The sequence below is a fragment of the Peromyscus eremicus genome, chromosome 1 (assembly GCF_949786415.1).
Source record: "Peromyscus eremicus chromosome 1, PerEre_H2_v1, whole genome shotgun sequence".
Taxonomy (NCBI): domain Eukaryota; kingdom Metazoa; phylum Chordata; class Mammalia; order Rodentia; family Cricetidae; genus Peromyscus; species Peromyscus eremicus.
Genome location: NC_081416.1, coordinates 90,724,346 through 90,738,943, shown reverse-complemented (window position 1 = coordinate 90,738,943; position 14,598 = coordinate 90,724,346). Strand labels below are relative to the sequence as shown.

Sequence of the window (14,598 nt, the reverse complement as noted above, 5' to 3'; positions counted from 1 at the left end):
ACAATCTGTAGTTTGTATTTGCTATGAGTTATGCATTACTTTAAATTATAAAATGAAATCAGGAATTCTATCAATGGCAGGTCACAGGTTGACTAAACAGCAGAGCTGTAATTCATGGTGAATGGCAGTGTGGAGTGGGGCGGAGTAGGGTGGAGTGGAGGAAGAGGTGGGGGTGGGGGTGGGGACTACAATGTTAGCCTCCTTCCTTCAGTAGATATCATGCAAAGAGTGATACTGCAGGATGCATGAATCAAGCAACTCATGAAATCACCCTCCCTGAAGAACAGAGAGACAAGAGAGCAAGCTACAGGACTCTGGGTCCCAGCCAAGGATGGTTAGGCTCCTGGTCTCCATGGATACTTTCCAGGGCTGCGGGGGTGAGTGAGGCAATTCCTGTCCCAGGACTTTCAGAAGGGGATGTGCACATCAGAATTCTGTGCTCATAGATTAGAACGTAATAGTAATAGAGGTGTTGGAAACATCAACTCATTTGCCCCAACTGTCCCATAGTGTAGGCAGACTTGGGACTAGACTCTTGCTCTGTCTGATCCTGAGATCCACTCTTCTATGTATTGGCCATTTCCCAGGATCCTCTGGAGCTAGGACCACCCCTCAAACAACCACCCCACACCGAGAAAGCAGTTCTGTGGGAAAGTGTCAAAGACCAGTTGTCAGAGGGTGTGGGCAAGTGGGCCACACTTGGGACCAGCCCATGTGACAGTCCTGAGGCTTTACTTTCTCAGCATTCTGCCTGAGTTGTGGCCCTTGGGACTGTGTGTAAGATCCAGACAATCCTCTCAGGGTGACCTCTTGAATGATGCAGAGATCCATGTGACCAGCCATATCATTAGTTTCCCTCTTGCTCTGATGGAAGCAACAAGGGACAGTGTTGTTTTTGGCTTAAAGTTTAAGGGGTAGAGTTTATCAAGGCAAGGAATGCATGGTGGCTGGGTGTGAGGTGATTGGTCACACTGTACACACAGGCAGGAAGAAGAAGAGGGTGGATGGGAAGTGAGGCTGGGCTAGAAAACCTGAAGGTTCATTCCCTCCAAAGTTCTAACTCCTAAAGATTCCACAACCTTCCAAAATAGCACTACCAGCTGGGAACACGTGCTCAAACACGTGAGCCTATGGGGGACATTACACATTCAAACCACAGTGCCAACCAAATCTAGTAGGCCATGGGAGACCTCCCCTGCACTGCCAGGTATAAGCTGGTGCCTGCTGACTGGGAGTCAGGGAGGGCACACTCTTATGACAGGAAAGAAATACAGGGAGGCTCTGTAAACTGCATAGCTGCTCTTTGCCTGGCATTCTATTTATTTATAGATAAAAGTTGTGGAGAAGTGGAGACATCTGCCAAAGGTCACTGACAAGTGCAAAACCATTTAAATTTTTGGCACACAAAGCAAAACGTTTGCAATTGTCTCTGGAATGTTACATGAAAGGCCTGGAGATGCAAGCACAATCTATGAGGTGTCCTTAATGCTCCGGAATCACTGGGGACATTGACAAGTAGGGGAGGGGTGATAGTGTCATTATGATCCATTGGCAAATGGAAACTTCTAGAAAGTAGTCAGGAGACAATGAGATAATCAATGTTTTCCATTTTTCCATGTCTGTCTGTCTGTCTATCTATCTATCTATCTATCTATCTATCTATCTATCTATCTATCTATCTACCTATCTACCTACCTATCCATCCATCCATCCATCCATAATCTATCTATCATTCAGGAGGCATTGTCAAATAGGGAAGGAGTGAGAGGGCCATTGTGACCCATTGGCAAATGGAAACTTCTAGAAAGTTGTCAGGAGACAATGAGATAATCAATATTTTCCATTTTCCCATATCTATCTGTCTGTCTATCTATCTATCTATCTATCTATCTATCTATCTATCTATCCATCCATCCATAAGCTATCTATCATTCAGAAGGCATTGTCAAATAGGGAAGGGGTGAGTGCGCCATTGTGACCCACTGGCAAATGGAAACTTCTAGAAAGTTGTCAGGAGACAATGAAATAAGCAGTCTTTTTCATTTTCCACCCACCTATCTGTCTGTCTACCAACCAACCAACCGAGCATCCAAGTGAGTACTCTTAAAAATGATGAAGACATGAGTGGATGCAGCTCACTGACAGAGCACTCGTCTGGTGCACACAAGGCCTTGGATCAATCCACAACACCACAACAATAAAAATTAAAACCAAAGAGGTAATGACAAAAAAAAGCCATGCAACAAAGTTCATTTCCTTTTCTGTGCTTGGCTTAACTTTTTTAAACACGGTCCTTGATCTGACGTGAAATTCATCTTCAGGTTAGAACAGAATTCTCTCAGCTCAACTCAGTTCTTTACACCCAGAGTCAAAGCTTGTCCTGAAGCACTGATGTGGGAACTTCAGGACTTCACAGACTTCCAGAGGAATTAAAATCCCTTCCTCCTTTCTTCTTCTACTGCTAAGAACGTACCTTCCCAGAGGAGATATACTTCATCTCGATGCGTTGTCTATGTTTTAGAAAACTCTGGCAGAATAGATAGAAGAAACCCTCAGACTCTGCTTTGTTCTTTCTGACCCCACATGCCCCCTGTGGGGTAATGAGGTGTTTGGGATGGTAGGCTGCAGGGTTTCATCATGGCAGCTAATTATCTGTGTTCATCTTCCTCCTCCAGGCTGGGAACTCAGGTAAGTGGCCTTCCCCTCTCCCAGTTCTAGGCATAAAGCTCAGCGCATGTGCAGTGAATGGGCAGAAGAATGAATGAGTGAGTGAATGAGTGATAAATTGGATGGAGTCTGTGGAAAGACCCCATTATTGTATTTTTCCCATTAGGAGAAATTTTCCAGGCTGTTACACTAATTAGGGCTAATATTCTCGGTTATTTTGAGGATTGCTTAAAATTTGCTGCTAATTTAAATAAAATGGTTACATTTACTCATTAACCAATTAGCATCCTTCCCAGCAGCTTCACCTCACTAATTTGATTAGCCACATCATGCTTTCTCCTGCTCAGGGCCTTCCCTCAGACCTGGGAGTGTCATGATTCCATCAGAGTGACGTTTCTCTCTGAGGGTTTAACCCAGCTGTGGGACAAGCTGTCTCTGGGTCTCTTGTGTCTTTGGGGATCCTTGGTACCCACTAGAAGTCACTCCAAACACATTCCTACCATTATATATTTATCCTTCAAGGGAAATAAAACTTTTGAAAGCATGATGACTTCATGAAAGACAACCTGTCATATCTGAAGAATGAAATAAAAAGGAAAAAACAAAAGTGAAGAAAAAATGGAGGTTGAAGTACTGACCTCCTTCCTCATCCTTTTTGCTCGTAACCATGATGCCATAGAACAAGTCATCTCATACCCAAGATACCCATTTCTTGTTGTCTTATTTTTCAGAGGTAAAGTGGACTCAGAAACCATTTATATTATTGTGATAGAGACAAGTCCTTCTGGGTACCCAGAAATCCACACTTTCCCATCTCTGCAGTCAGACAGAGCCATGTCATTCAGCCCAGCCAATGAGCTAGAAGGGGAAGTTATGTGAGGTGCTTCTTAGTCAAGGAAGTGAAAGACTGCCAGTTTAGTTACATGCCTGTCCTTATGAGGGACAGAGGACATTGATAGGTCTGGTTGTACACCCCTAAAATTCACTTGTCAAACTTTAATTTCATTTCCCAGAATAGGGCCATATTTAGAATCAGGGCCATTGCAGATACCATTAGTTAAGTTTGGGTGAAGTCACACTGGAATAGAGCAGGCTCCCACTCCAAACCAACAAGTGCGTGTGTAAGAGGCAAAGTTGGACAGACACACTCTGGTGTCAGGGGTCAGAGCTTTGTTGAAAGCAGCTGAAGAAGTTCCAGGGGTAGGAGAAAGGCCGGGACACCTCCCTCCTAGGACCTTCTGAGGGAGCATGCCCGGCTTGCACTTCCCAGTCTCCAGAACTGGGGGCGGTGTGTGTGTGTGTGTGTGTGTGTGTGTGTGTGTGTGTGTGTGTGACAGTCTTGTTGCACATGCTTCTCAGTTTGTGGCACTGGGTAAGGGGAGCTGTGGGAACTGAAGGAAGGCCACATTGTCAGGCTGTCAATTTACAAGGGTCAACGAGTCACATGGTCTGAAGAGCATTTGACCTTCAGCAAACTTTAAAAAAGAGTAAGAAAAATACCTAGGGCCTGTGAGATGGCTCAGTGGGTAAAAGTGCTTTGCCACACAGCCTGACATTCTGAGTTTGATTCCCAGAACCCACATGGTGGAAGGAGATGACTGATTTCTAAAGGTTGTTCTCTGTTCTCCACATATATGCTGTCACACACACACACACACACACACACACACACACACACACCACACACACACACATACACACACACACACACACACACACACACCCCACACACATGGGTGTGTTAGTAAATAAATGTAATTTTTAAAAAGAAAATTACCCAAGACCTATAAAGAACCTAGATGTCCTTTTGATATTACACCGGGCATTGTTTAACAGGTCCGCTAAGAGCGTGTCGTTTTCTGAGAGTATTGTATCTGCGTTTGCCTGAACTCTTTCCCTTCTGATCAACTCTCAGACACCACAGAGTTATACAGCAATGCCTGGTTGTCTGCCCGGGTAGGAAAGGTCACACTGAAGGCAATAATTGTATTTCCCTGTAAGATGTTAACCACTTTGTCTGACCTGTCCACCCTATTCCAACACCGCTTTGTAGAAATGCCTGCAGATAGCCTTTCAGATAGACTTAGAATTTACTTAATCATCTTACAGGGTTAGCAAGAACTGCTAACCAGCCAGTGGGGCTGCCTCTGTACCCTTCTTCCTCTACCGTGCTTGCTGAGGCTAGCCGAAATCAAGTCATAAAACTCAAATGAAGCCAGTTAGATAATGTTCAAGCTTTTCCCTTGTATGGTAACTATATGGCAATTTAAAGGTAGACAATAGTCCGTCTGGAGTATGAGAAAGCCAATGTCATGAGGACCCTGTCCACTGTCCTCCAGGATCAAGCATGCTACAGGACATATGGTAGACTCAAGATGACATAAAAGGAAACACAGACATGGTGATGGGTTATATGTGTGACGAATTGTCAAGTACCACAGACTAGGAAAGAGCAGGGCTATAATCCCAGCACTAGTGCAGAAAAGAGGGTCTTGAGTTTGAGGTCAGCCTGGGCTACATCATAAGACTCTGTCTTGAAGTAAAAAGAAGACAGTGCCACAGAGCAGGAAGAACCTTAGGGATTTCTTAATTTAGACATCATGCCCCTGAAGCCTACCAACACGGCTTGGGCAGAGATGATGGAGATATCACTGTCACCTGATCCAGTGGCCGGAAGAGTCCCATTGTTCTCAGACAAACGTGTGTCCTGTTATTTTGGAAGGAAGTTTCAACTCTCTCTTAAGGCTGTTTTTTTTTTTCCAGGCTAATCATTACTATTCTTTTAGCTCAAGGATAGACTTGAGTCTCTCCACAGCCTTGTAATAAGAACTGCTCACACAGAACAGGCAACCCTCATGGGCCAGCCTGTACCATGTAAAGGCTTCATGTGCAGCCATTGTGTAATCTGTGTGCAACCCTACAGGATAGGTAATGCTATAATCCCCATTTTATGGGGAATAAAATTGAGGCACATCTACCCAAGGTACTTGGCTAGTGAGAGGTATGGCTTCACCCAGCAGTAAGTTTAAAAATGATTAATTTTTATCTTATGTATATGTGCACATGGGTACCTGTGAGGGCTTGAAGAAGGAACTGGACCTTCTGAAATTTATAGGCATTTGTGAGCAGCCCAGGTCCTCTGGAAGGGCAAATACTGTTAACCACTGAGCCATCTCTCCTATCCCCAAAGATTTATTTTTATTTTATAATTGTGTGTCTGTGTGGGGGTAAGTGAATGTGAGTACAGTTGTCTGTGGGGGCCAGAGGGGCATGAGATCCCCTGGAGCTGGAGTTATAGGCAATTGTGAACCACCTGACATGGGGGCTGGGAACTGAACTTGGGTCTTCTGCAAGAGCTGTTAATGGCTGAGCCATCTTTCCAGCTCTCATATGTTTTTTAAAAATCTTATTACAGTTATTCATCTCTCTCTCTCTCTCTCTCTTTCTCTCTCTCTCTCTCTCAGTGTGTGTGTGTGTGTGTGTGTGTGTGTGGTGTGTGTGGTGTGTGTGTGTGTGTGTGTGTGTGTGTGTGTGTGTGTGTGTGTGCATGTGTGTCTTAGTGTACAAGTGAAGATTAGAAGACAACTTGCCAGAATGAATTCTCTCTTTCTCGGGGATTGAACTCCGGTCGCCTGGATTGGTGGCAAGTGCCTTTGCCTGTGGAACCATCTCCCTGGTTCTTAACCTCTAGTTATTACCTCATGTGTTTCCTTTCAGCATTTGCAGGCTCCCTATTGGCTGTGATTCTCAGGGAAGGGCCTGTGAGGTTTTGCAGCAGAGGTCAGAAAGATTGTCATCTCGGACTTATCTATGTTCCTTAGACAGCAATGTGAGGCCATTGCTCTCCTCTGGGGTAGTACAGTGTGTAGGTCACATGGAGACCCGGGCATTCCATCTGTACGTGTGTGATCATCCCTGGATTCTCCCTGTCCTGTGAAAGGTCTTGCTGAGAACTGCCAGAGGGAGGGAACAATCTCATCAAAATGCATGTTTCACGTGTGGTTAGACAAAGTCTGCGGGGAACAGTGGCCCTATGGGGCCTGCATCTATCCCCAGTCTCCTAAAAGTGCCCTGAGCACCTTCTTTCTGAAGCCTCTCCACGATACGTTTGAGGGCTGGAGGATTCTTTTGGGAATCCTTGGATGCCAGAATTCTTGACATCTCACCAGTCACTTCATGTCCCTGTGTTCATACTGCATGGATACAGAAACTCAGGGCAGGGACACACAGCCGACTTCCAGGATAAGTTGGCCTCTCTGCCTCTCTCAGGTCTATCCTCAACCAATTCCTGCCACAAGCGTCTACATAGTTTCCTTCTTTGGTAACCTGTGTCCTGAGCCTGGTTCTAAGCCTGCTGGACCCTGAAAGCATGAACCTGGAAGGAGAAGGCATCAGGTCTGATGCTTCCTGCAGAACTCAGGTGTACGAGCACACGAAGAAGCTGATTTGTGAAGGCAGATCCCAGCATCCCTGGCAGGCACATCATAGACTCGCAGCTTCCAGCCAAGTGCCTTTCAGAACAAAAGAACGAGAGATAAGCAGGTTGTCATAGCTAGCAGAGCTGGGTCTAGAGATGGCCAATCCAGCTTCATCATTTACAGGTGGACAGACAGGTCCAGATGTAGCTAGTCAATTGGGGAGAGATCAGAACTGTCACTACCCGTCGCTGTACTGATTGAAAGGACAAATGGGAAGCCCTCAGGGATGGCAGGCTTGACTAGGATGGCGACGGCATTACACACAAAGGTAGGAATTTACCGAACTGTTTGATTATATTTCATATATTTTATCATAAAGTTATACCCCCACAATGGAGTATAACAAACTAAGGGACCAGAAAACGTTAAAGTGACACTGAGAGACCCAGCCTAGGGCCAAGGCTCCTGATGTCGTCTGCATTGCCCTTTCCCCAATTCTCCTATATTTTCACTGCCACAGCGACTTGCAGATGCTCCAGGAATTACCACTAGTGGTCTTTGGCTGGGGAGGATAATGCCTTGCTCCCTGGGCCTGTGGTAGCAGTGGCACCTTTGATGATCTTAGTGTCCCCTCCAGCATCTGGCATAACACCCCCCTTTCCTTGAAGAGCAGCACAGCTCATAGACAAGTCTCTAGACTTCATAGCGCAGTGGTCTGATAGTCACCATTCCTTCCCCCACCCCTCTCTGTGTCTCTCCCATGTCATCCATCTCTATCCTTGGTTTCTGCTGAGATGGTAAAGTCCGTGAATCACACCCCCGACCTCAGCCTCTTTGCCATGAGCCGTATCCTAGCATTTCTTTCAAAAGGTGTCTTTTTGTGATTTTTCAGCAAGGATAGCCTTAGACTTCTCTAAATCTCTACGCTGAGTGAGGTCATAGGGGTGGAACCCCATCCTATAGGGTTAGTGTTCTTGTGAGGCCAGACACCAGCACCTCATCCTATGGGGCCCTTCTCTCCATACCCTGTGAGTGCAGAAGGAAGGGAGGTCACCTGATGGCTATGAAGCAAGCTACTACCAGCTGCCAAATTTGTCAGCATCTAGATCTTGAACTTCCTGGTCTCCAGAACCGTGAGAAATGCATTTCTATTGCTTAAACTGTGGTATTTTGTTTGGGTCACCTGAGTAGATTATTACAGGTAATGTTCCTTAAAGGAAACATACACCAACCCTATGATTCAACACTTCTCGTAGGGCTCATAGGAATACTTCCTGATGAACAGCAGAGACTTCTGGGTTCAAGGACTCCATGGCAGAATCCAGCTGTGCTTTCCCGCACCAGTCACTCACATGCACATCCTTGACATAGGGGTCCCCTGAAGACTCACCTGGGGTGTCATTCCATGGCAGATGTACACGATGGGGACGTTCTCTGTATCTGGCCCCTGATCAAGACACAAATCAGTCTTCAGGGAATTCTGTAGCTGAACATTAGAGGAAACGTGGCCACACCCAAGGGGAAAGATGGGAGAAAACACATGTATTAATTTAGGGGAGGTGAGTCTACACCCCAACAGACTCAGCTTCTTCATCAATCCCAGGTCACCACACACAACGGTATCAGCAGGCCCCAGCTGTTCCACTGTAAGGGTAAGGGTGGGGATTGGCCCCCATTGCATGGGAAATCAGGACATCTCATTAGACGGTCAGCTGACTCAGAGAGTAAGAGCATCCGAGTAAAAACAAGACGTGCACAATGAGAAACACTAGGATCTCCTTTCTTCCCCTTTTCCAGCAGTGGAGCAATGGCCTTCAAGAGTCCCCAGAGAGCCTTTGCTCTTGAGTTGGGCAAAGTGGGTAACAAGTTTGTTTGTTTTTAATCCTGGGAGGTTCTCTAGGACCTCTAGGTTCTGTGCCTCCTGCAGATCCATCAGGGGCTTGGTCAGCCCCCAAGGATGGACCAGCTGCTGAGAATTCTCCAGAGTAGAAAGCTTGGTGATGGAATAAGAGAGAGGGGTTTGGTGGAAGCAAAAGAGATAAAAATCTTTTAATCTTGTAAGTGTATAAATCCAGTCTTATGAATCAGCAGGATATATCCCTGTAAGAGAGTCCATATTCAATGGCTCTCATGATCTAAGCCCACTCTGAGTCCTTGGAAAGGATAGCCTGCATGTCACAAGGCCTTCTCACCAGCCACAACAGGGTAGACAGTTAGGTACCAACCCACAGTCTATAACAAATGAATCACCCTCTCTCTTTCTATATCTTTCTAGAATTTGACCATACAATGGTTCTTTATCCTGGATCTAAATGAGCCCAGAGATGTGAGATGGGGTCAGCAGGTAGTAGCCACTAGAATTATGGGTAAATGAGACCGTGTCTCAGGAGGATCTGCTGTGGGGTATGTGTAAACTGAGAAAATCGGTCATGACTAAAGGGGGAGACAAAGCGCAGGGCTTTGAATCAGAAGAAAAAGATGCCACCTGCCCCTGCTTGGGCTTCCACGGCTTCCAGGATCACACACACACACACACACACACACGACCAGTTTGTGTGCTCCTGAGAGAGCTCACAGTGTCTTCGCCCATGCTCACCTTGAGCTAGTTTAATTGGGTTTCCCTTCTTTCAACACAAAGCCCCCCTTTTAGAATGAGAGACTGGAGAGGAGACTCCAGGGAGCCTTGGGCAGTGAACTCTGGGTGAGTCATCATTCAGGCAGGAGGTGAGAGGCAGGGAGAGGCTGGGCTTGTGTAGTCCAGACACCTCAGAGCAGGGGTGGGACACACCCAGATGAGGGGCATGACATTCAGCAGATAAGCAATGGCACAGCTGGGGTTGAGGCTCATCTGGTCTGCATGTCAGACAAAAAATGAGGTCAGGTCCTCCTCAAGCGCCCTCTTCCTTGGCTCACTTACAGTAGTGTTGTCTTCCCCCAGCGGTTCAGAGGTTCTGATGAAATACATGGGAGTCTGTCTGTTCCTCAAGTAGAAGTCCTAGAAGCATCCAAGTGGGCAACCCTCTGTCATGTGCCCTGTGCCCACTGCTAGGCTTGCCTTTGTGGGAGGAGAATGTATAAATACCCTTTGAACTTGGTTCATGAAGAGGCAGATGTAGGATCTAAATCCGTGACCCACTATGAAGACCTGCTAGGTGCTAGAACAGAGAGACTCACACATGCTGTTAGGCTTGGATTTGCCTAGGTCCTGAGCCATGGCCTCCGGGTGACAGGTGGGTGTCATTTGGTGCATTCCTCCCCTAGTAAGTGGGTGGTCTCTCAGGGCAGTGACGCAAGAGAGAGGGGCTGGGGCGCAGTGCTGATGCTGGCAGCGTGGTCTTGGACCAAGTAACTGCCCCTGTCTGGTTTCCTCCCTTGAAAATAAGGATAATAATAGTGCCTGCTGCTCGGGGATGTTATGAAGATTAAATGAAATAATATCTGCAAGGGCTTAGCACGGGGCCTGGTAGCCAGCAGTGGGAATCATTAGCTTCTTCCATTACTGCTATAACCTTCCTGAAAGCCATTCAGGAACACTAGCTGTGATGAATGCACTGACGTGCCAGGAGCCATGTGAAGTGCCTTCCAAATGAGTCACATCTAGATCTCAGAAGAAGCCACAGGCTGGAACGGTGGTGTAGTGGCAAGTGTCCCCTTCCCCCGTCTGGGATTCTGTCTCCACACCATGAGGACTTCCATCACCTTCACTTTCTGCTTTGGTGCTCTCTTTGCCTGGCTACAGATTCCTTGTCTTCGTAGTTCAGCTTGCTTGCTACCCGCATGTCCAAGTCTTGGAGTGAGACCATTCGACCTATGCTTCCCCAACACTCTCATTTCTCTTTAAAAATTATTTTAGTTTTAAGTGTGTGTGTGTGTGTGTGTGTGTGTGTGTGTGTGTGTGTGTGTGTGTGTGTGTTAACTGTTGATGTCTATAATGGCCAGATCTCTTGTGGCTGGACATATAGCTGCTTGACATGGGTGCTGGGAACTGAGCTCAGGTCCTCTTCAAGAGCAACAAGCACTCTTAACTGCTGAGTCATCCATCTCTCCAGCCTCACTCTCATGGATCTTACCATAGCACTGGGCATATTGCTTTCTGGTTGCTCTTCACTTGCCTGCCTCCTCATTCATCACCAATACTGGGCCTTACTCTTCCTCACTGAATGTGGCACGGACCAGGGCATGAAGCACATAACTGCCACTCGTTGAATGAGTGTGTGCCGAAAATGAACAAATGAAGGGCACTATTGCTTTGTAAGTGACAGGGCCACAGTATGCCTGACATTGGAGGGCAAGCTTTTCCCACTATATGTGTGGTTATGAGCCTGATACTATAAAATGTGCCCCTTGAAGTGGATTACTGTGACACTGAGGCTTTGTCAATGTCAAAGTTGTACAGTAAGAAAGTGCCAAGAAATGTCCAGAAGCGGGGCATGTCTGATTCCAGCTGCCTCGCCGTCTCTGCTCTCAGCACCACACTTGGGATTCACCCAAAGCTACCCCATCTCCCAGACAGAGGGCTCAGGGGAAACCCATGCAGTGCAGCCCACAGCTCCTTCAGCCTGAAGGAGCAGTAATGAGACCTATTAGTGGGTTAATAGCCTGGGCTATGGACTTGACACTGGCCCAATTGAGTGACCCAAACATTTATTTGACCTGAGTGATGTAGTTTGAACATGAATTGGAATGGAAAAATAAAAGATTTTAAAAACTGCTGCCCCTGCAAAGACGTCTGGCCTCTGAATTTTAGAATAAAACTAATTACCAAGGAAGAACAATTCAGACCCAGCAAATGTTCTTGCTCCTGTGGCTGCATCCTGTGTGGCCTTCATTAAGAGTTCATGATACTTCTGGACCAGCAAAGCATGTCTCTGCTCCTGAAGGAGCCAGGCACTGACATTATATAGAGGAGACAAGGGGAAGGAGAGGCTGGCTGGACCTTTCACAGTGGCTGGTACATGAACATTAAAAGGATAGTGACCTCTGCCAGTCCTGGGGATGGCTAGAAAGTTCATCTTTGTGGGATGATGAGTGGGTGGATTTCATTGTGACAGAGTACGGACAGCCTGAGCTGGACCCAGACAGACCTAGACACAGCCTAGTAACTGCCATTTACTATCTGTGCAGTCAAAATTTTCTGTCTCTGTCATCAAGGGGCCCCAGGAGAAACCTGCTGATACACGTATGTGGAAGATAAGACACGTTTACATGGAGGAAGAAAGGGCCTTTAGCCGAGACCCGGAAGCGCAATGGCTACATGCAGACATCCCACGGTTACTGCTTCCTCTGCAGCTCCTGGTGAGTGTGGCTAATCTCATTCAGCTTCAGCAACGGCCTGATGAGGATGTGAGTCTGGAAGCTAGGCCTGGCTCATGGAGGCTTTGTTCTGAAACTTTCTTTGGACCAAAAATATTCTCTTAGGACTGGGTCCAACAGTGGCCAAGTGGCAATACAGTTTCTACGGAGCAGAGTGCAGGACATCAGGAGAGCGCATCCCTTGGATGGTTCTGGTGATGTGGAAGGAACTGATAGATTCCATAAAGTGCAAAGTGCTTCTGTGATGGAGGATCTGGAGTATCAGGTAGCATCAGCTGAGGGGATGCTCTGACATCCCCCCAACCTGCGAAGTGGAAAGACAAGAGGCTGCCATTTTGGACTGTAAAACATGCATGGGGCTCTCATGGAAGATATAATTCATCCCTACAAGATGGCCTCCTAGACAACCACGATCTGGGGGTGGGGGTCCCAGCTCTGTGTCATTCATAACCACTGAGTATTAATGATAGAAGGATCAGGAACTAATTCTGAGTCCAACCTCTCAGTAAAGACTTCATACTCCCAGGCAGAGCTCCATCCATAATGTTCCCAGCTGGTGAAGCCCTTAATTCAGCTCTGATCATGGGGCACCAAAGAGGCCTCAGCTCTGCCTTCAAGTTTTCATCTTGGTATATCAAAAAAGGCAGGAGGGGCACTCTCCCTCCAAAGCAAAGGGCTGGTGTGGTTCCAGCCAGTCTGTCAGGCTCTGTCAGAGACAAGTCAGTTTTTTGCCTGTTTCTTCATATGTAAAATGAATATAATGTAAGTAGCCCCACCGAGTAGAGTCAAGAGCTTAACTGTCATAGAAAAAATGATGTGTTCAGACTTTAACAGTCAGTACAGGAGCTACTCAAACAGCAGTCTTATACTGCATAAGGTACTTTAAGAGTGGAGGGTCCTCATGGAAGGGTTTCTCAAGGTCAAAGTATTTTAACCGGACAGAGAAAACACATTCACATTTCTCAGACTTGCTTCTAGCCAATGAGGGCAGTATTAACTTACCCCATTTAACAGATGAAGAAACCAAAGCTCACAGTCCATAAGATGGAAAGAGGTCAAGATCTCCTTCTCCTTTGTATTTTCAGTGGTGCTGGGGATTGAACTCAGAGCCTCATCCATGCTAGCTAAGTTTTCTACCAGGGAGCTACACCCCCAGCCTGAGGTCAAGATCTACCACACACACTGGAGAAAACAGCATATCAACAAATAAAGCTACAAAATCCTTCAGTCCATTCAGGACGGTCATGTTTCTTAGAACTCTTCCCAGGGAGGCTTCAAACACGAATTCGGGGCATCAGTCTATGCATGGAGGTAAATGGGATTTGAAGGAACCCCAGTCACCCCAGCTGGGGGTACCTGTGGTGTCAGCTGTGTTACCTTGCAATCTGAAGCTAACACTTGCTTCTTTATGCATGTTGTTAAGAGGACTATGCAGATTTGGGGCCAGATGTGAACTGCTGAGGACTGTAAAGGAGAGGCACAGTCCTCTCTCTCTCAGTGGGGCTGGAAAGGTTTGGACTGGGAAATCAAAGCCTCTTGAAGGTCCGTCCACCACTGCTGAGCCCAAGTTCATTATAGCTTACCACAGAGGTGACAGTGGGCTTATTCCCTCTCTCCTCTTCCCTCTTACTACCCCCGCTCCAGTCTTGTTTTCTGTCTGTCTGCACTGGAATGGAACCCAAAGACACATGTTCCTTACCACTCCGTAGGCGATGATGTCCGAGTACATCCTCATCTCTGGGTACACGCTGACCAGGTACCACCTGAAGGTTTTACACTGCAGCTGCTTCCTCAGAGCCTTCCGTGCGGTGATGTCCCCAATGTCAATCCCTGAGTCCTGTACAGGAAGCAGGGGCGGAGATGCAGCTCCCATAAGGCCTGCTCTATACGTACTTGCTGTGACCCACTGCCTCCAGCCAAGAGCCACAGAGATTTCCTGGTACAGGGACCCTGTGGGGAGCTAACTCAGGTTTTCCCAATGCAGCATTCACTCCATCCCTATCCTCATTTGGACACTGAAATATGAGGTCAGTATTAAAAGGGATTGCTATAGTAAAATAAGGGGGCAGAATACTAGACTTTGTGTGGCTGCTATTTCAGACTGGAGCATCAGCTTTGATAAGGAAGGGGCCACCATTTGATGTCTTGGAACAGCCTCCATGTTTTCCTAAAGGTGGGAAACCATTCTTTCTGTACTTAG

At 46.8% G+C, this 14,598-nt stretch overlaps 1 protein-coding gene across 1 annotated transcript in view; it reads right to left on the bottom strand.

Moving 5' to 3' along the window:
- Galnt18 (polypeptide N-acetylgalactosaminyltransferase 18) overlaps window positions 1–14,598 on the bottom strand; it is a 320,423-nt gene that overhangs the window by 30,170 nt on the left and 275,655 nt on the right. Inside the window, exons 8-9 of the mRNA XM_059268803.1 lie at window positions 14,098–14,235; window positions 8,476–8,571 (exon numbers count right to left, since the gene is read on the bottom strand). Of these exons, the coding sequence (XP_059124786.1) occupies window positions 8,476–8,571; window positions 14,098–14,235 (234 nt within the window). The remainder of the gene's footprint in view (window positions 1–8,475; window positions 8,572–14,097; window positions 14,236–14,598) is intronic.